This window comes from Triticum urartu, chromosome 5, assembly GCF_003073215.2.
Source record: "Triticum urartu cultivar G1812 chromosome 5, Tu2.1, whole genome shotgun sequence".
Lineage (NCBI taxonomy): Eukaryota > Viridiplantae > Streptophyta > Magnoliopsida > Poales > Poaceae > Triticum > Triticum urartu.
Genome location: NC_053026.1, coordinates 577,548,924 through 577,572,085, shown reverse-complemented (window position 1 = coordinate 577,572,085; position 23,162 = coordinate 577,548,924). Strand labels below are relative to the sequence as shown.

The window sequence follows — 23,162 nt, the reverse complement described above, 5'->3', positions numbered from 1 at the left end:
CTGAGAAATAAGTCAATTAAGAAATAAACACATATTGTTGGATCTATGGAGAACAACTCACCAAAACACTAAGAAAAATGTTTGATCTAGAATAGTGACGGATCAGGAACCACCAGCTGCATTTCACCAAATTTAATGTTTTTATGTCGAATTATGTTGCCGTGAGGATAGTAAATTTGTTTAACTAGTAAGCTGGCACGTGCACCGCACGTCCGAGAAAAATATCACTTAGGATGTATTCTTAGGTAAATTGCACACCATGGTGGTCACATTGCCTCATAAAATAATAATATATTGTTTCATCCATTCAGTATCTATAGGTAGTAAACGATGAACATTAAATCTACTAATTAATCCTCCAAAACCCCATTGTTGAACACATTGAATCATTGGGCTTAAATATACTAATTAATCCTCCAAACCCCCACTGTTACACATATCAAGTCAGTCGACAACTTAATTCCAGTTTGATACTTCTTAGAACAACATGATTATACTATAGAACACAGTTTCAGTATGCAACATAAATTGGTCCCAAAAAAAGACCTGTTTAAAAAAGATAATAGAATACAATCTACACTCTTCGGTATCGCATACCAGGTTGTTCCCTCTTTCCTCATGATGGCATGTAGATTTCTTCCACGGACTCTAGGTGAACTCTCCATTTCTTGTGATTCAGATTGAAGGGGAATCTATCAAACATTTACATAGAAGCTGAAATCAGTATGTACTTCCATTTAATTCTAAAAGAACCGGTTATTATAAGTTGTAATTGTGTGGTGGCATCTAGGGTGAGCATACAAAATAAAATCATATGCATTTTTGACACAGACAATTCAACTATGCCGAACAATAAAGTGAGTACAAATCTATTGAATGGATGGTAATGTATTCAAATGAGATTACTCACACTTATAGCAGATCAAGTTAGCTGCCCATGCATTGCAATGTATCCTGCATATGCACCTCGTCACATCCCCAATCTAAGTTTGTCACTGCTGACAAATGTCCATCCAGCTCAATATCCCCCCTTGCTTGCCACCCCCCCCCCCACCCCTAAGAACTCCAAACACATAACTGTGTACTCTTTGTTATATTGCACAACATGCTCTTCTTGGCAATACGTTCTTGTAGTTTTCAATTGTGTCACTATAAACTTCTATCTCCCTTTCTCAAAAGGTTACACACACAGATGGGTTATGCTCCCTCTGTCCCATATTAGTTGTCACCGAAACAGATGTATCTCTTGACGAAGGTAGTATTTCACAATGTGCTAGTCTTCGCAAGGCGTGCCTGGATACAACAAAAAGAGTTACCTCTACCAGGAATTGGACAGCTATTAGGAGGTAGCAATAAACAAACCTTGAACTAAAGAAATTCAACTCATTTTGCCCACAACAAGGAATGGATCAAGAAGATTAGTAGATAGAAGTATCACAAACATGTACAGTACTATCCTGCGAAAAGGATCAAGAAGATTAGAACCAACAGAAAAATAAGAATAGTAATACAAAGAGCACCCAGGGGACTCACGTGTGCCCTATGGCATGTCCGTTCACTCGCATAATAGATCCCACTAGCTAAAGTAATTGTAGTTCCTGCCTCAAACGTTGCTATATGGCTGAGAATATAAGAGGGGGTTGACAAGATGCATGCATATTGTAGGGTTTCTTCTCACCAGACATGGAGGCGGGGCTGCTGGGGACACGTTAGTGCAGCTAGCTACTCCCTCTGTACCGAAATAGTTGTCGCTGGAGTAGCTGAAGTTCAGCTACTCCAGCGACAACTATTTCGGTACAGAGAGAGTAGATTCCACTGTAATGAAGATGGAGAAGACGAAGAGGGGGAGTATAGCTTGAAGGTGTTGTATCCGTCCTGACGACATCGACGATGCGCGCATGCCGCATGGCCGACCTGGCGAGCCTCCTGCCCTCGAGGAAAGATTCCGTGTGCCATGGAAGGAGCCGTACACGTACTGACGTACGTCTATAGTGATTACGGCGGCGGTCTGAGTTCGTCTGACCATCCAGGTTTCTCTGCATGCACGTTGGCCGAGACCTACTCTTCTTTTCGCCGGACAGACGACGGCGCCTCGGGCGCGAGCGGCATCACCGAGTGGCACGATCGGAACTAATCCTGCACGATGGGAGACGGCTGCGGCGTCATAGGGGCCGGAGGAGAAGGCATCACACGCATGACCGAGAAGCTTGAAGACTTCCTCAACGGCGGCGGAAAGGTTCTTGCCCAATTGAATGAAGAGATCATTTTTTACCGCGTCGGCCGTGGAATACCATGTCGAGAAGGCGTGCCAGTAGCGCAAACGGTCCGGGCTCCTGCCCATGGCAGCGCGGACGTCGGCGGCAAACATGTTCGCTGCGCCGGTGAGCGACGTGAAGAGCCGCTGGGCCACGCCTTTGTTCGTATTAAGGCGTCGTATTTGCAGGACGAATATCCAAGATGGTTTTGCTTTAATTTTCTTTGTTTTCTACCTTGATTAGCGGGAGCACAATACATACCTGGTGCATGCGACCCTGTTCTCCCGCGCGGTAAGTTTCCACTGATTGCTCCTCCGCATGCATGATGGTTATTTTCTTTCTCTTTTTCAAACGTCTTATTTATTCTCGCGGTGTTTGTTTCCTAGTTTATAGGATACATGAACGGGATGTGGGGCGGGGAACTTTCTCGGCAGAGTTTTCGTCGCCTAGACAAATGGTTAAACGCACTTTTGACGTGGGTTAATATAATTTTAATGGTTAGATTAAATTAAGTGTTGCTGATCGTGAGGCTGTAATTGATTCGTGTTGTTGTGTGTACGTAAGGCTGTATGCACTTAGCGATGAATATATTTGCTTGTTTAATAGTAGTATAGATATAGATTCTTTGTTTTCTACCTTGATTAGTGGGAGCACAATAATTACCTGGTGCATGCGACCCTGTTCTCCCGCGTTGTAAGTTTCCACCGATTGCTCCTCCGCATGCATGGTAGTTATTTTCTTTCTCTTTTTCAAACGTCTTATTTATTCTCACGGTGTTTGTTTCCTAGTTTATAGGATACATGAGCGGGATGTGGGGCGGGGAACTTTTTTGGCAGAGTTTTCGTCCACCTAGACAAATGGTTAAACACACTTTTGACGTGGGTTAATATAATTTTAACGGTTAGATTAAATTAAGTGTCGCTGATCGTGAGGCTGTAATTGATTCGTATTGTTGTGTGTACGTAAGGCTGTGTGCACTTAGCGATGAATATGTTTGCTTGTTTAATAATAGTATAGATATAGATACACGAACGGATGCGGGGCGGGGAACTTTCTCGGCAGAGTTTTCGTCTGCCTAGATAAATGGCTAAACACACTTTTGACGTGGGTTAATATAATTTTAACGGTTAGATTAAATTAAGTGTCGCTGATCGTGAGGCTATAATTGATTCGTGTTGTTGTGTGTACATAAGGCCGTGTGCACTTAGCAATGAATATGTTTGCTTGTTTATTGATAGTATAGATAAGCATGACAAATCCTGGCAACAAAAAAAAACATATTTGCCATGTTTGTTAAAGAAAACTGCTCGCGGCAACATAATTTGTCATCTTGGACGTATGATTATTCATGCTAAAAAAATTTGACATTTGATTTGTAACTAAATCCTTAATAAATTGGCAATACATTCAAATCAAATGCAGAGAAAAAAAATATGTCTAAGCTTATGGCATCTTTGTATTTTGAGGTGTATGACATACGAGTGTCCAAAACAAAATGTGACTCCACTCGAACTCCACAAGGCAGCGTACACCTCTTTGATTCACAGGATTTTGAAAATGTAGGAATATGAAAAGTATAGGATTGCAGTGGCATGTCAATTTGAATCCTATAGAATTAACAAAGAGTGTTTGATGCCACATAAAAAACAAAGAAAATGTAAAAAGAGGTTGGAGTGGATGTTAGATTTTCTATGAAATGTAGTACAAAAGATTTCATAGGATAAATTTTTATAAGATCCAATTCTATGAATTAAAGGGCCGTTATAAAAAAAATTTCTAAGGATTTCAATCCTCCAAAAATTCTAAAGATATCCTTTGAATCAAAGGAGCCCTCAACAGCTTTGCTCGATCTCCAATTTAGTCGGAGGCGCCGCCGTTGCCGTAGACAAACCGTTTGACGAGCCGGACCACCTCGCTGCCGGCGTCGCCGTACGGCTCGACCGCGAAGAACCCGTGGTGCTGCCCCTCGAACTCCACGAGCTCCACCGGCTTCCCCATGGCCTTGAGCCTCGCGGCATAGTCCGCGGCGCGGTCGCGCAGCAGGTCGCGCGCGGCGGCCACAACGAGCATCGGAGGCAGCGCGACGCCGTCAAGGGCCGGGCTGTCCGGGCCGAACGGGTTGGCCAGCGGGTGGTCCCTCGTGGACCCAGGCGGCAGCACCAGGCGCCACGCCTGGTCGACCGCCGGCAGCGACAGGAACGGGCCCGGCGGGAACTCCGCCTCCGACGCCGTCCTCTCCTCCCCGCCGAACATCGGGCAGAGCATCGCGCACCCGGCGACGCGAACGGGGTCGAGGGGGCCTAGCCGGCCCGACGCGAGGCGGACGGCCGTGTGGTGGACGACGCCCCCGCCGGCCGAGTCCCCGGCGACGAACACCCGGCCGAAGTTCGCCGTCTCCGAGAGCCATGGGTCGGCGTTGTCCCCAACAGCCGCTGCCTGGGCGCGCACCCAGGACACGACGTTCGCCGCGTCGTCGAGACCCGCGGGGAAGCGGTGCTCGGGGGCGAGGCGGTAGTCTGCAGAGAGCACCAAAGCCGGGAGCTCGCCGGTGAGGCGGACGCAGCACGCATGGAAGTTGGGCATGTCGAAGCTACCGATGCTGTACCCGCCGCCGTGGAAGTAGACGATCACCGGGAGCTTGTTCCCGGAGGAGGAGGCCGCCGCCGGCCTGTAGATGCGGAGCTTGAGGCCGTGGCTGGCGTCGTACAGAACGTCCTTCCAGTCGACGACGGGCTGGCCGGGCGGCGGCGACGGGACGGGGAGCGGGTAGGCGTCAGTGAAGCGGATCACCGTGCCGTCGCTGAGGAGCTGCAGGAACGGGGGCACGTCCTCCACGACGTGCGGCGGCGAGGAGGACGCCATGGGAGAGGTGCGGTCGTGTGGTGGCGACGAGGAAGTTGACTGGAGGGGGTCACGTTTTGGCCAGTAGTGATGGTACTGCTCGCGGCTAGTGTGTGCGGTAGGCAGCTTGGAATGGGAGACATCTTTGCTGCGTCGCCATTTTTATATACCAACGGAGTGAGCTAATTGAGCACGACATATTTTTCTAGAAACTTGACGAGCACGGCGAAGTTGACTGGAGCCGGTCTCTGTTGGCTTCCTGCTGATTTCGTCTCTGTTTCCGCTGCCGAAATTACTCACGTGCCTTTTAGAAAACGGCGATTTCGTGTCTAAGAACTGATGTTTTGATTCAACCGAGTGAGGTGAAAAGAGCATGAGTAAGCACATGCTGTTCTTTTCCTGAAAAAGGGAGAGCGCATACTTTCAATTGTTAAAGTTATAATAAAGGCTGATTTGGTTCGTCACAATTATTTTGTGCGAAAAAATATTAATCTTCTGCTAATCATCATGCGGCTGAGAATTCTGTCGATTTTGGCTTTGCCCCGCACATGAGGAGGGCCGGTCATGGACTCCACAATGAGTGTGAGCCGCGAGTGAGCGAGGGCCAGTGCTCGCCGTGGCGTCGATGGTGGGAGTGTCTCCGAGGGTTGACTGTTTGGGTCGGGAGTGAAGGGTTATCGTCGAGCTCGAGAAACCGAGGGCGGGGGTGTTAGAAGGATGGCTGGAGCAGCGACAACATGGTAGTGAACAGCGGTTAAGGGAAGGGCGGGGAGAGGTGGCAAGCGCGAGCGTCATAGGTCGTGGGAGGCGGGAGCTGGCGATTAGGCTGACGTTGTCGGTGAAGCAGGGAGGAAGAAAAAGAATGATATAATGTCGGCAGGTTCCAAAATTCGATTGACGCCAAAGAAAATCAGGCACCTAACCAATAGCGGTACTAAAATTATTACATGTGTAGTAGTAGTGTTGCAGAAAAGCGATTCAAAGCAAGCTTTGAATTGGTTCAAGTTCCAACTTAAAAAATATCTCTTCATGTGAACAAACCTCTTGTTTTGATTCAAAGGCTTGGTCCGGCTGACTTGTTAAAACTTAACCGGGAAGGGGGTAAAAATAGGCAAATAAAGAACAAAGTGATAACCATCCTTCGTCGAAAATAATTTATGGGATATCGAGGGTTTTGTTTGAGGTAGTCCTCGCACTGTGAGAAATCTGGCATATCTTCCGCAATCTAGAGTTTGATATCTCGGCTCGGAACCGCTTTGGCGTTGAGCATCCCCCCTCCTTTGCGAATGCTGCAAGGATGAGTTTGTCATCGTTGGATGAAGACGTCGATGAACCCATGAGCATATCCAAAACGAATCCACATCCACTCATTGTGTTGTGGGAGACAAGACAGGTGGATTCAGGAGTGCTGAGAGATAGGTGGGAGGGGTGGTATGTATAGGCATGTAATATGGCCGTTGAAAACTTGCCGTTGGAAGATAGCCGTCGAAAAACTAGCCACTAAAAATATAGTTGTTTGAAAAGTAGTTGTTAGCATTATAACCTTTGCAACTACAAACCATTTGAATCATACTTGTTGAATTGATAGTTACAAGATGTGTTGAAATAAAGGAGAGAAAAAGGAAATCGTTTTTGACCATTGCTTATATGGATATATGCAAAACAAAATATACACATGCTGCTGGAGACGCTCTTAGAGGTGGGTGAAGAACAAGACATATGTGGACAATTGGAATATTAGGATGGGTGTGTGTAATATAACCATCAGACATGTGTTTTTCATTTTGCTCCAGGTCATCTTTTGACCAATGGCAAATTTACACGTGTATCTGTTGCTTTGAGTTGAGTTCATTCCTCCGTTTGTAAGAAAATTCATCTGATTTCACTTGGCCTTCATGTCGGATCCCACTTGGTCTCAATGTTCAGCTCCACACCACCCATTACCCTGCCGGGCTTTCCAACCCTCAGCCCACCCTATAGGGCCCAAATGGTAAACCCAATGAGTTCTTGTTAGTGTGGTTCGACATGCATATCTCGCACACTGTCTTGGTACATGCAAACTAGTATGAATGATATCTCAAGAATGACAAGTATATGAAAACAAGAACTACTCAAAATGAATGGAGACTAACAACTGATAGTTGTGCACTGAAACAAAAACTAGTATGAATGATATCTTGGTACATGCAAACTAGTATGAATGATATCTCAAGAATGACAAGTATACTAAAACAAGAAACTACTCAAATGAATGGAGACTAACAACTGATAGTTGTGCACTGATCTTTAGAATAACTCAAAATCATTCTTAGGGGTACTAAGGACTAAAAACTAAAAACCGAGAATTGTCCTTCATTTATTTCCTTATGGTTTTTGGGCTAGACTTACATTGCGTCATTGATCATCCTATGCAGGCATGTCATGTGTTTAGAAAAATTGATGTTCTTCATCTTCTCCAAGGAAGCACGTTGGAACTTGCAAAACACTTATGAAGAAAATTTGTGATGTATTTTTAGGACATTTGTCTTTTCATTTGTTATGTGCGTGCAAGCATTGTGAACAAATGTGCCAGAAAGAGGATGCAGAGGAAAAAAGGATGCTTTTGAGCATGCCAACTTACCTTGAGACGTAGAGACGCCAAAAATATCACTCTCTTTATGTACATCCTCCAAACAGAAAACCTCGCCACCACTAACGTGTACGCCCATGCCGACTGGAGAGGTACATACATACATGTTACTCTAATGGCGTTCTTGTATGTTGCACATAAGTATTTACCAGTATTTTTGGTATATGCATTCCACATCGTAGTTTGGCAAATCTGACTTGCATCCTTGAGCCTCTTCATGGTGTCGGGGATCCTGTTCTACACATTCTTCAAGCACAGACAATGTATGTGACCCCGTGGGGTGTGCATTTTGGAGCAACAGTCCTCAAGTGTCTGAATTCTAAGGATCAGAGTCCATGACTTACCTTATCCTATGTTTTTGTTGACGCAACAATAGGATTGGCGACTTAACAGGAAACACAACTTCAACATTTAATAATACAAAAAATGAACTGTAGAAGCTTCATCATTTATGAAAAACATTAATGTTTTCACATGGAAACAACAACACAATATATCAAAATAATATGATCCATGTTATGAACAATGCAAATCGGTAGGAGGGTAAAATTAAAATGGACATGTGGGACTGTTAATTCTGGAAGGTAAGAAAATCTAGAAAGCAACACCCAACATAGTGCTTCATTGGATGCGCAGCTACAAAATTTTATGAACCTATCTAATGAATTGCATGATTAGATTCGTCCATGTAGGAGCCTAATAAGGGTTAACAACCATTGGGCCACTCAGATGTCTTGTATTTTTCTAGAATACATGTATGATAGAACGATGCAAAGCTACATTTCAAGAAAATTACTTCAGCAAGGAAAAATGTGAATAGGTTTTTGTCCTTGCAAATCTCAAGCACCTAACAAGAAACATATTGTAAGCTTGCCTACTCAACCAATGCATCAATTTTTTGGCAAGCCAATCAACCAAGTAGCCCAAGTAGATAGCATTTCTCTATGGACCATCGAAGTTAACAATACATAAGACACTTTCATGTTTAGAGTTCATACCAACAACACAGATTCCCTATTCCATCATTTTAAGCTTCACACAGGGAACATATTGGAGGCCCACTAACAGAAATAATTATTCTCTAAACTCTAGAAACAAAATATTCGATCAGCTAGTCCTCATGACGGATGCAGCCAAACATAAATAATAACACACATAGTTTAGTAAATTTATCTTGGTAGCTTCATCAAATAAGCGTCACAAAGATTAATTGTCATCTACTTAAATTTCTTCTTTGCAAAATTGAAACTGGAACTACAAGAACAACACTATAGGGCTGGCTATTGTACCTGCTGTAAAGCTTTGGTTTCAGAATGTAGCAAAGATATGCCAGGGATATATAACATAACTAGAGAGTGGCCACGTTCCTATACGTCTAGTAAAGATATACTAGGGATATAATATCACCATTTTCCTTTATAAATAGGCCACTCTAATATATTGGCAAATAAAGCTATAGTTCATAGCTCCCCTATACCTGAGCCCCTGCCAACAACCTTAAGACTGTATCTTACTATACCAACTACCGTACGGTACCCTATACTAGACCGTATATGTTACTATCTCCTTTTTATGGTTGCTTGGGGATACCCTTGCTTAAGGAAACAATTATAACTCAGTGGAAATCCGACTAAATCTGTGATGTGGGACTAAAGTTCCCATATATAACTTACCCGTAGCAACCGGCAAGCGTCTGCTCCCGCTCCACCAAGAGTCCTGCTTTCGCCCGCTCTCCCGGCACTCGCCTCCTGCATGGGAAATGCCGACAACACATTGATGCCCCTGCTCCTCCTCCTCCTTCTTCTCCCATGATGGTCGTCGGCGGTCGCTGTTGGGGACCGTAGCATGCAATTTCAAAAAAAAAAATCCTACGATCACACAACATCTATCTAGGAGATGCATATCAACGAGAGGGGGAGAGTGTGTACACGTACCCTCGTAGACCGAAAGCGGAAGCGTTGTGTTAACGCGGTTGATGTAGTCGAATGTCTTCACGATCCAATCGATCCAAGTACCGAATGTACGGCACCTTCGTGTTCAGCACACATTCAACTCGATGGCGTCCCTCGAGCTCTTGATCCAGTAGAGGGACATGGGAGAGTTTCGTCAGCATGACGGCGTGGCAACGGTGTTGGTGATGTGATCTGCGCAGGGCTTCGCCTAAGCACTACGATGCTATGACTGGAGGAGTAAACTGTGGAGGGGGGCACCGCAGACGGCTAAGAAACAACTGTTGTGTCTTTGGGGTGCCCCCTGGCCACGTATATAAAGGAGGGGGCGAGAGAGGCCGGCGGCCAGGAGGGGCGCTCCATGGGCGGAGTCCTACTTGGACTCCTAGTAGTCCAAGTAGGATTCGGCCCCCCTTTTTCCTTTCTTCCACCGGAGGGAATAGGATGGAGAAGGAGAGGGAAAGGGAAGGGGGCGCCGCCCCCTCCTCCTTGTCCTATTCGGACTCCCAAGGAGGGGGGCGCGTGGCCATCCCCTGCGGGCTTCCCTCTATCTCCCTTAGGCCCATGTTGGCCTAATACTTCCTCGAGGGGTTCCGGTAACCCCTCGGTACTCCGAAAAAATACCCGAATCACTCAGAACCATTCCGATGTCCGAATAATACCTTCCAATACATAAATCTTTACCTCTCGACCATTTCGAGACTCCTCGTTGTGTCCGTGATCTCATCTGGGACTCCGAACAAACTTCGGTCACCAAAACACATAACTCATAATACAAATCATCATCGAATGTTAAGCGTGCGGACCCTACAGGTTTGAGAACTATGTAGACATGACCGAGACACATCTCCGGTCAATAACCAATAGCGGAACCTGGATGCTCATATTGGCTCCTACATATTCTACGAAGATCTTTATCGGTCAAACCGCATAACAGCAGACGTCATTCCCTTTGTCATCGGTATGTTACTTGCCTGAGATTCGATCATCGGTATCATCATACCTAGTTCAATCTCGTTACCGGCAAGTCTCTTTACTTGTTCCGTAATGCATCGTCCCGCAACTAACTCATTATTCACATTGCCTGCAAGGCTTATAGTGATGTGCATTACCGAGAGGGCCCAGAGATACCTCTCCGATACACAGAGTGACAAATCCTAATCTTGATCTATGCCAACTCAACAAACACCTTCATAGACACCTGTAGAGCATCTTTATAATCAACCAGTTACGTTGTGACGTTTGATAGCACACAAAGTGTTCCTCCGGTATTCGGGAGTTGCATAATCTCATAGTCAGAGGAATATGTATAAGTCATGAAGAAAGCAATAGCAATAAAACTAAACGATCATAATGCTAAGCTAACAGATGGGTCTTGTCCATCACATCATTCTCTAATGATGTGATCCTGTTCATCAAATGACAACACATGTCTATGGTTAGGAAACTTAACCATCTTTGATTAACGAGCTAGTCAAGTAGAGGCATACTAGGGACACTCAGTTTTGTCTATGTATTCACACATGTACTAAGTTTCCGGTTAATACAATTCTAGCATGAATAATAAACATTTATCATGATATAAAGAAATATAAATAACAACTTTATTATTGCCTCTAGGGCATATTTCCTTCAGTCTCCCACTTGCACTAGAGTCAATAATCTGGATTACATAGTAATGATTCTAACACCCATGGAGTCTTGGTGCTGATCATGTTTTGCTCGTGGAAGAGGCTTAGTCAACGGTTCTGCAACATTCAGATCCGTATGTATCTTGCAAATCTCTGTGTCTCCTTCCTTGACTTGATCGCAGATGGAATTGAAGCATCTCTTGATGTGTTTGGTTCTCTTGTGAAATCTGGATTCCTTCGGCAAGGCTATTGCTCTAGTATTGTCACAAAAGATTTTCATTGGACCCGATGCACTAGGTATTACACCTAGGTCAGATATGAACTCCTTCATCCAGACTCCTTCATTTGCTACTTCCGAAGCAGCTATTGATACGTCTCCAAGGTATCTATAATTTTTTATTGTTCCATGTTGTTATATTATCAATCTGGGATGTTTTATAATCATTTTATATCATTTTTTGGTACTAACCTATTGACATAGTGCCAAGTGCCAGTTGCTGTTTTTCCATGTTTTTTACATCATAGAAAATCAATACCAAACGGAGTCCAAATGCCATGAAACTTTACGAAGATTTTTTATGGACCATAAGACACCTAATGGGCCCTGGTTGTGCCTTGGGGTGCTCCGAAGAGAGCACAACCCACCAGGGCGTGCCAGGAGGCCCAGGTGCGCCCTGGTGGGTTGTGCCCACCTCGGGTGCCCTTCGGACCACCTCTTTGCTCTATAAATACCCCAATATTCCCAAAACCCTAGGGGAGTCGACGAAATATTGATCCAGCCGCCGCAGAGTCCAGAACCACCAGATCCAATCTAGACACCATCTCGGATGGGGTTCACCACCTCCATTGGCGCCTCTCCGATAATGTGTGAGTAGTTCTTTGTAGACCTTCGGGTCCGTCGTTAGTAGCTAGATGGCTTCCTCTCTCTCTCTCTTGATTCTCAATACAATAGTCTCTTGGAGATCCATATGATGTAACTCTTTTTGCGGTGTGTTTCTTGGGATCGGATGAACTTCGAGTTTATGATCAGATCTATCTTTTTTTATATCCATGAAAGTATTTGAGTTTCTTTGATCTCTTTTATGCATGATCTCTTATAGCCTTGTATTTCTTCTCCGATATTTGGGTTTTGTTTGGCCAACTTGATCTATTTATCTTGCAATGGGAAGAGGTGCTTCGTAGTGGGTTCGATCTTACGGTGCTTGATCCCAGTGAAAAAAGGGGAACCGACACGTACGTATCGTTGCTACTAAGGATAAAACAATGGGGTCTATCTCTACATAGATAGATCTTGTCTACATCATTTCATCATTATTATTGCATTACTTCATTTCTCCATGAACTTTAATACACTAGATGCATGCTGGATAGCGGTCGACGTGTGGAGTAATAGTAGTAGATGTAGGCAGGAGTCGGTCTACTATACGTGATGCCTATGTAATGATCATTTTATGGATATCGTCATGATTATTTGAAGTTCTATCAATTGCCCAATAGTAATTCATTTACCCACCATTTGCTATTTTTCTCAAGAGAAGCCACTAGTGAAACCTACGGCCCCCGGGCCTCTTTATCATATATTTGCCTTTGCGATCTACTTTTATTTGCATTTATTTTTAGAATCCAAAAACACAAAAATACTTTGCTGCACTTTATTCTATTTGCGATCTATTTATTCAACCTATTACAACTTTATCCCATCCGCGCACCAATTTCTGGCGCCGTTACCCGAAAGGGATTGACAACCCTTTAACACGTCGGGGTGCGAGTGGTTGTTATTTGTGTGCAGGGGCTGTTTACGTTGTGTTGCTTGGTTCTCCTACTGGTTCGATAACCTTGGTTTCTTCACTGAGGGAAATACCTACCGTCGCTGTGCTGCATCATCACTTCCTCTTTGTGGAAATAACGACGTAGTCCTAGCCGGCATCAAAAGGAATTTCTGGCGCCGTTGCCGGGGAGGATCTTCAACATATACCAGGTTCCTAATCACAAATCTCATCTCCTTGCAATTTACATTATTTGTCATTTGCCTCTTATTTTCCTCTCCCCCACTTCACAAAAATTTGTTGTTTTATTCACCCTCTTTTTCGTTCGCTATTTTTCTTCTGATCTCTTAAACTTTCTTCTCTGTCGCCATGACCGACCATAGAGAAACTAAGGGTTTCCTCCCGAGTTTCAATGCTTTGGATAACCCCTCCGTCCTCTCTAAGCTCATAAATAATGATGCTATGGAAAGACTTATCGAGGTTGCTAAGGAAAACTCTAACAATTTTATGAAGATGATCCCGGGATTTTTCGTTATGTGCTTGATGAATCTTTGAAAGATGCTTGGGATAGACTGTTGAGAACTCTAGCTAGCTATGTGCCTCAATATCATATAGAGATATACTTGAAATGTTTTTATGTTGGTCTACCTTCTTCCTTCAAGCAAGTTTTGGATTCTATATTTGAAAATGGTTTTCTTGAAGGGGATGCCGTTGATACTTATGAAAAGATGAAAGCCATATTTGGGCACCCCAAGGGATAAAATGTTGAATCAACTACCCTTATGTGCTTTTATCAAAATGAAACAATTAAAGAGATGAAGGCCGGTTTAGATACAAAATTAACGTGCTTAATCTTTCTTCTGCTACCAATGGCCATGTGCTTTCACAAAATAGAAAATTAAATGCCATTGATAGGAAATTTTCCCTTTGCTTTCAAAAGGACAAGGATGACAAAACTTAGATCCTTGCTTTATGCCTAGCTAAGGGCGTAAAACTATAGCGCTTGTTGGGAGGCAACCCAATGAATAAAATTTATGTTTGCTTTTTTGCTTCCTGTTTTTGAGTGTTAGCACAATTATGCTACTGTTATGATTGTGTTTTTTATGTTTTAATTAGTGTTCCTTCCAAGTAAAGCCTTTAGGGTCTTCTTGGGTGATAGTTGTTTGATCTTGCTAAAAAAACAGAAACTTTTGTGCTCGCGGAAATAATTTTCATTTTTAACCAGAGATCGATAAAATACCCATTCCTTTTGCAGTAGATCAATATACAAATTTTTCAGGTCGTCCTAATTTTTCAGAATTTTTGGAGTTGCAGAAGTATTCGAAATAGTCAGATTGCTACATACTGTTCTGTTTTGACAGATTCTGTTTTCTTTGCGTTGTGTGCTTGTTTTGAAGGCTCTATGGTTTTATTTGATGAGTTTTTGCCACAGAAAACTTGGAATACAGTAGATATAATGCAAAAACAAAATATGAATTGGTTTTATACAATACTTATAGTAGTGATTTATTTTTCTTATACTAACGGATCTCACGAAGGTTTTGTTGAGTTTTGTGTGATTGAAGTTTTCAAGTTTTGGGTTATCTTACGATGGATGAAGGAATAAGGAGTAAGAAAAGCCTAAGCTTGGGGATGCCCCGGCATCCCCCGCTATTATCCAAAAGAGAGAAAGCAACTAAGCTTGGGGATGCCCCCAAGTGGCATCCCCTCTTTCTTCTAACAACCATCGGTATTTTACTCGAAGCTATATTTTTATTCGTCACATACTATGTGTTTTGCTTGGAGCGTCTTGTATGATATGAGTCTTTGCTTGTTTTATTTTGTGTTTTAAGTATTGTTTCCTTGCTATACACACCTATTTGAGAGAGCCAAAATTATGTCATGACTTGTTATAATTGCTCTCTATGCTTCACTTAAATTTTTTTATGAGCTACAGATTTGCGCTAGTGCTTCACTTATGTCTTTTTGAGCACGGTTTGCTTTAGTATTTTTGAAGAAATGCTCTCTTGATTCACCTAGATTTATTTGAGAGTCAATAAAATTTTCAAGAAATTCTCTCTTACTTCACTTAAATTATTTTGAGAGAAAGAAAAATTATGCTCATGATCTTTACTTATATTTGTTTGAGCTTATCAAAAGCAACATATGAAAATTAGTGCCAAAGTGATAGATATCCAAGAAGGATATAATAAAAACTTTCATGAAGATCATTGGACAAAATAAACTTGATTCTTAGTAATAGTTTTGAGATACGATGATGTGATATGTGAGTTATGTTAATGAGTAATTATGCTTTAGTAAGAATATTCGTGTTAAGGTTTGTGATTCCCTATGCAAGCACGAAAGTCAATTATTATGTAATGAAATTATATCCTACTTGTGGTGTATTATTCGGTGTTAATTATGCTTAATGCTCGCTTATGAGATTATCCGTTTCTTGGTTGGTCGCTTCAAAATCTTTTGCTAGCCTCCATTTTGCACTAAGTATGATCTCTACTTGTGCATCCAAAAACCTTTAAACCAGTTTTGCCACATGAGTCCACTATATCTACCTATATGCAGTATTCTTTTGTCGTTCTAAGAAAATTTGTATGCGCCATCTCTAATTTTCAAAATAAACTTCTCTTTTGTGTGTTCGCTCCGCTCGCGGAGCGGTGAGGGGTGGCTAATATTTTCCATGCTAGATGTGTTATTCTCACGACGAGTGTTTATTCACTTGTCATTGCACGAGAATAAGGCAAAGGTATTAGGGATGCCCAGTCCCGAAATGAAAAAATGAATTTACTTTATGTTGTCAAATAATAAAGGTTTTTTTATTTTTGTGCCCCTAGTTCCTTAGCTCTACTCATTCATCCCCACTCTGTTAAATTTTGCTCACTTTTCCCCACTCCCTTGCCCGAAACCCTCAGAACAGGTTACAACGGACGTTGCCGTCGGGTCAATGCCTTTGACCGTTAACTCTGACGAGTGGGATTGCATAGGGCTGAGTACACCTTTGACCATTACCCGTATAGTTATTTCGTATGCTGATGCTACCTCTTGAGAATGCGTTGGTTTTCCCTTGAAGAGGAAAGGGTGATGCAGCAAAGTAACATAAGTATTTCCCTCAGTTTTTGAGAACCAAGGTATCAATCCAGTAGGAGGTAACATGCAAGTCCCTAGTACCTGCACAAACAAACAAGAACCTCACAACCAACGCGATAAAGGGGTTGTCAATCCCTTCACGATCACTTATGGAAGTGAGATATGATAGAGATAATAAGATAAATATTTTTGGTATTTTTATTGTATAAATTGGAAAATAAAGATTGAAAAATAAACAATGATAGAAATAGCAAGTAGATAGGAAAATAATATGATGGAAAATAGACCCGGGGGCCATAGGTTTCAGTAGTGGCTTCTCTCAAGATAGCAAATTCTACGGTGGGTGAACAAATTATTGTCGAGCAATTGATAGAAACACGCATAGTTATGAGAATATCTAGGCATGATCATGTATATAGGCATCACATCCGCGACAAGTAGACCGAAATGATTTTGCATCTACTACTATTAGTCCACACATCGACCGCTATCCAGCATGCATCTAGAGTATTAAGTTCATAAGAACAGAGTAATGCATTAGGCAAGATGACATGATGTAGAGGGATAAACTCAAGCAATATGATATAAACCCCATCTTCTTATCCTCGATGGCAACAATACAATACGTGCCTTGCTGCCCCTGCTATCACTAGGAAAGGACACCGCAAGATTGGACCCAAAGCTAAGCACTTCTCCCATTGAAATAAAGATCAATCTAGTAGGCCAAACCAAACTAATAATTTGAAGAGACTTGCAAAGATATTAAATCACACATAAAATAATTCAGAGAAGAATCAAATATTGTTCATAGATAATCTTGATCATAAACCCACAATTCATCGGATCTTGACAAACACACCGCAAAAAGAATTACATCGAATAGATCTCCAAGAGAATCGAGGAGAACTTTGTATTGAGATCCAAAGAGAGAGAAGAATCCATCTAGCTAATAACTATGGACCCGAAGGTCTGTGGTAAACTACTCACACATCATCGGAGAGGCTATGGTGTTGATGTAGAAGCCCTTCATGATCAATTCCCCTCCGCCGAAGAAGGCCCCAAGATGGGATCTCACGGGTACAGAAGGTTGCGGCGGTGGAAATAGGGTTTCGTGGTGCTCCTGGATATTTTCAAGGTATATGGGTATATATAGGAGGAAGAAGTAGGTCGGTGGAGCTGCGAGGGGCTCACGAGGGTGGGGGGCGCGCCCTCCTTCCTCGTGGCCTCCTCGCTTCTTTCTTGACGTCCACTCCAAGTCTCCTGGATCATGTTTGTTACAAAAATAACTCTCCCGAAGGTTTCATTCCGTTTGGATTCCGTTTGATATTCCTTTTCTGCAAAACACTGAAATACGCAAAAAAACAACAATTTGCACTGGGCCTTTGGTTAATAGGTTAGTCCCATTAAACATCCAAAACAAATAATGTAATAACATGTAACAATAAAAAATTATTGATACGTTGGAGACGTATCAAGCATCCCCAAGCTTAATTCCTGCTCGTCCTCGAGTAGGTAAATGATAAAAACAGAATTTTTGATGTGGAATGCTAACTAGCATAATTCAATGTAATTTCCTTTAGTGTGGCATGAATGTTCAGATCCGAAAGATTCAAGACAAAAGTTTAATATTGACATAAAAATAATAATACTTCAAGCATACTAACAAAGCAATCATGTCTTCTCAAAATAACATTGCCAAAGAAAGTTATCCCTACAAAATCATATAGTCTGGCTATGCTCTATCTTCATCACACAAAGTATTTAATCATGCACAACCCCGATGACAATCCAAGCAATTGTTTCATACTTTTGACGTTCTCAAACCTTTTCAATCTTCACGCAATACATGAGCGTGAGCCATGGATATAGCACTATATGTGGAATAGAATGGTGGTTGTGGAGAAGACAAAAGGAGAAGATAGTCTCACATCAACTAGGCGTATCAACGGGCTATAGAGATGCCCATCAATAGATATCAATGTGAGTGAGTAGGGATTTCCATGCAACAGATGCAGTAGAGCTATAAGTGTATGAAAGCTCAACAAAAGAAACTAAGTGGGTGTGCATCCAACTCGCTTGCTCAAGACCTAGGGTATTTCGAGGAAGCCCATCATTGGAATATACAAGCCAAGTTCTATAATGAAAGATTCCCACTAGTATATGAAAGTGACAACATAGGAGACTCTCTATCATGAAGATCATGGTGCTACTTTGAAGCACAAGTGTGGTAAAAGGATAGTAACATTGTCTCTTCTCTCTTTTTCTCTCTTTTTTTATTTGGGCCCTTTTCTCTCTTTTTATGGCCTCTTTTTTTCTCATCCGGAGTCTCATCCCGACTTGTGGGGGAATCACAGTCTCCATCATCCTTTCCTCACTTGGGACAATGCTCTAATAATGATGATCATCACACTTTTATTTACTTACAACTCAAAAATTACAACTCGATACTAGAACAAAATATGACTCTATGTGAATGCCTCCGGTGGTGTACCGGGATGTGCAATGAATCAAGAGTGACATGTATGAAAGAATTATAAAGGTGGCTTTGCCACAAATACGATGTCAACTACATGATCATGCAAAGCAATATGACAATGATGTAACGTGTCATAACAAACGAAACGGTGGTAAGTTGCATGTCAATATATCTCGGAATGTCTATGGAAATGCCATAATAGGTAGGTATGGTGTCTGTTTTGAGGAATGTATATGGTGGTGTATGGTACCGGCGAAAGTTGCGCGGTACTAGAGAGGCTAGCAATGGTGGAAGGGTGAGAGTGCGTATAATCCATGGACTCATCATTAGTCATAAAGAACTCACATACTTATTGCAAAAATCTATTAGTTATAGAAACAAAGTACTACGCGCATGCTCCTAGGGGGATAGATTGGTAGTAAAAGACCATCACTCGTCCCTGACCGCCACTCATAAGGAAGACAATCAACAAATAAATCATGCTCCGACTTCATCACATAACGGTTCACCATACGTGCATGCTACGGGAATCACAAACTTTAGAACAAGTATTTCTCAAATTCACAACTACTCAACTAGCATGACTCTAATATCACCATCTTCACATCTCAAAACAATCATCAAGTATCAAACTTCTCATAGTATTCAATGCACTTTTTATGAAAGTTTTTATTATACCCATCTTGGATGCCTATCATATTAGGACTAATTTTATAGCCAAAGCAAATTACCATGCTGTTCTAAAAGACTCTCAAAATAATATAAGTGAAACATGAGAGATCAGTAATTTATATAAAATAAAACCACCACTGTGCTCTTAAAAAGGTATAAGTGAAGCACTAGAGCAAAATTATCTAGCTCAAAAGATATAAGTGAAGCACATAGAGTATTCTATTAAATTCCGATTTATGTGTGTCTCTCCAAAAGGTGTGTAAATCAAGGATGATTGTGGTAAACTAAAAAGCAAAGACTCAAATCATACAAGACGCTCCAAGCAAAACACATATCATGTGGTGAATAAAAATATAGCCTCAAGTAAAGTTACCGATGGACGAAGACGAAAGAGGGGATGCCTTTCGAGGCATACCCAAGCTTAGGCTTTTGGTTGTCCTCGAATTTTACCTTGGGGTGCCACGGAATCCCCAATCTTAGGCTCTTGCCACTCCTTATTCCAAAATCCATCAAATCTTTACCCAAAACTTGAAAACTTCTCAACACAAAACTCAACAGAAAATCTCATGAGCTCCGTTAGTATAAGAAAACAAACCACACTTCAAGGTACTGTAATGAACCCATTATTTATTTATATTGGTGTTAAACCTACTGTATTCCAACTTCTCTATGGTTCATACCCCCCGATACTAGCCATAGATTCATCAAAATAAGCAAACAACACACGAAAAACAGAATCTGTCAAAAACTGAACAGTCTGTAGTAATCTGTAGGTTTAGAATAATTATGTAACCCCAAAAATTATGAAATAAATTGGTGGACGTGAGGAATTTGTCTATTAATAATCTTCAAAAATAATCAACCTAATCACACTCTCGAGTAAATAATTTCAGCAAATCTCGTGAGCGCTAAAGTTTCTGTTTTTTACAGCAAGATCGCAAAGACTTCCCCCAAGTCTTCCCAAAGGTTCTACTTGGCACAAACACTAATTAAAAACATAAGACCACATCTAAACAGAAGCTATATGATTTATTTATTACTAAACAGGTACAAAAAACAAGAAACAAAAATAAAATTGGGTTGCCTCCAAACAAGCGCTATCGTTTAACGCCCCTAGCTAGGCATAGAAACAAGAATAGATCTAGGTATTGTCATCTTTGGTATGCAATCCATAAGTGGCTCTCATAATAGATTCATAAGTTAATTTAATTTTCTTCCTAGGAAAGTGTTCCATGCCTTTCCATAACGGAAATTGGAATCTAATATTTCCTTCTTTCATATCAATAATTGCACCAATCGTTCTAAGGAAAGGTCTACCAAGAATAATAGGACATATAGGATTGCAATCTATATCGAGAACAATGAAATCTAAGGGCACATAATTCCTATTTGCAACAATAAGAACATCATTAATCCTTCCCATAGGTTTCTTAATAGTGGAATCCGCAAGATGCAAATTTAAAGAACAATCATCAAATTCACGGAAACCTAACACATCACACAAAGTTTTTGGAATCGTGGAAACACTAGCACCCAAATCACATAAAGCATAGCATTCATGATCTCTAATTTTAATTTTAATAGTAGGTTCCCACTCATCATAAAGTTTTCTAGGGATATAAACTTCTAATTTGAGCTTTTCTTCACAGGATTGCATTAAGGCATCAATGATATGTTTGGTAGAAGGTTTATTTTGATCATAAGCATGAGGAGAATTTAGCATGGATTGCAACAAGGAAATACAATCTATCAAAGAGCAATTATCATAATTAAATTCCTTGAAATCCAAAATAGTGGGTTCATTGCTATGTAAAGTCTTGACCTCTTCAATCCCACTTTTACCAATTTTTGCATCAAGATCTAAAAACTCCGAATCATTGGGACGCTTTTTAACTAAAGTTGACTCATCTCCAGTCCCATCATTATCAAGATTCATATTTCAAAACAAAGATTTAATAGGAGACACAACAATTACTTTTAGATATTCATCCTTATTATCGTGAAAACTAGAAGAACACACTTTTATAAAGCAATCCTTTTTAGCACGCATCCTAGCGGTTCTTTCTTTGCACTTGTCAATGGAAATTCTCATAGATTTGAGAGACTCATTGATATCATGCTTAGGTGGTATGGATCTAAGTTTCAAAGAATCAACATCATGAGAAGTTCTATCCACATTCCTAGCCAACTCATCAATCTTAGGCATTTTTTCTTCAAGCAAAGCATTGAAATTCTTTTGCGAAATCACAAATTCTTTAACATTAGTCTCAAAATCAGAGGGCATCTTATTAGAATTTCCATAAGATTTGTTGTAGGAATTACCATAATTATTAGAGGAATTACTAGGAAACGGCCTAGGATTAAAGTTTCCTCTATACGCGTTGTTACCAAAATTGTTCCTACCAACAAAATTCACATACATAGATTCATTATTAGTCTCAGTCAAAGTTCAATCCATGTGTAGGGCAATTACATATCATTAATTTAATCCTCTCCCAAGCTTGTGAAACATGCTCATGATAAAGTTGCTTAAAATTCATAATATCGTTTCTAGGAGAGATGATCTTAGCGGGAGGAAAATACTTAGAGATAAAAGCATCTTTGCACTTATTCCATGAATCAATACTATTTTTAGGCAAAGACGAAAACCAAGTTTTAGCACGATCTCTAAGCGAAAATGGAAATAGCTTCAATTTAACAATATCATTATCCACATCTTTCTTCTTTTGCATATCACACAAATCAACAAAGCTGTTTAGATGGGTAGCGGCATCTTCACTAGGAAGGCCAGAAAAAGGATCTTTCATAACAAGGTTCAGCAAAGCAGTATTAATTTCACAAGATTTAGCATCGGTAAGAGGAGCAATCAGAGTGCTAATAAAATCATTATTGTTGGTATTGGAGAAGTCACACAATTTAGTATTGTCTTGAGCCATCGTGATAAACAATCCAACACACAAGCACACAAGAAGCAAGCAAAAAGAGGCGAACGGAAAAGAGGCGAATAAAACGGCAAGGGTGAAGTGGGGGAGAGGAAAACGAGAGGCAAATGGCAAATAATGTAATTCGAGGGATGAGAGTTTGTGATGGGTACTTGTTATGTCTTTACTTGTGTGTAGATCTCCCCGGCAACGGCGCCAGAAATGGCTTGTTGACGGGAGATCAAATCTTGACTTGACTTGGTGCAACCTCCACGGCAACGGCGCCAGAAATGGCTTGTTGATGGGAGATCAAATCTTGACTTGACTTGGTGCAACCTCCCCGGCAACGGCGTCAGAAATCCTTCTTGCTACCTCTTGAGCATGCGTTGGTTTTCCCTTGAAGAGGAAAGGGTGATGCAGCAAAGTAGCGTAAGTATTTCCCTTAGCTTTTGAGAACCAAGGTATCAATCCAGTAGGAGGTAACACACAAATCCCTAGTACCTGCACAAACAAACAAGAACCTCGCAACCAACGCGATAAAGGGGTTGTCAATCCCTTCATGGTCAAATCTGATAGAGATAGTAAGATAAATATTTTTGGTATTTTTATTGTATAGATTGGAAAATAAAGATTGAAAAATAAACAATGACAAAAATAGCATGTACATGGGAAAAATAATATGATAGAAAATAGACCCGGGGGCCATAGGTTTCACTAGTGGCTTCTCTCAAGATAGCAAATTCTACGGTGGGTGAACAAATTACTGTCGAGCAATTGATAGAAAAGCGCATAGTTATGAGAATATCTAGGCATGATCATGTATATAGGCATCATGTCCGCGACAAGTAGACCGAAATGATTCTGCATCTACTCCTATTACTCCACACATCGACCGCTATCCAGCATGCATCTAGAGTATTAAGTTCATAAGAACAGAG

The 23,162-nt window shown here is 41.4% G+C and overlaps 1 protein-coding gene across 1 annotated transcript; it reads right to left on the bottom strand.

Annotated features, from left to right (window-relative positions):
* Positions 1-3,911: 3,911 nt before the first annotated feature.
* Positions 3,912-5,228, bottom strand: LOC125506091 (probable carboxylesterase 15). Its single transcript, XM_048670965.1, has one exon. The coding sequence runs from the start codon at positions 5,115-5,117 to the stop codon at positions 4,113-4,115; it is 1,005 nt and encodes a 334-aa protein (XP_048526922.1). The 5' UTR covers positions 5,118-5,228; the 3' UTR covers positions 3,912-4,112.
* Between the last annotated feature and the right edge of the window lie 17,934 nt (positions 5,229-23,162).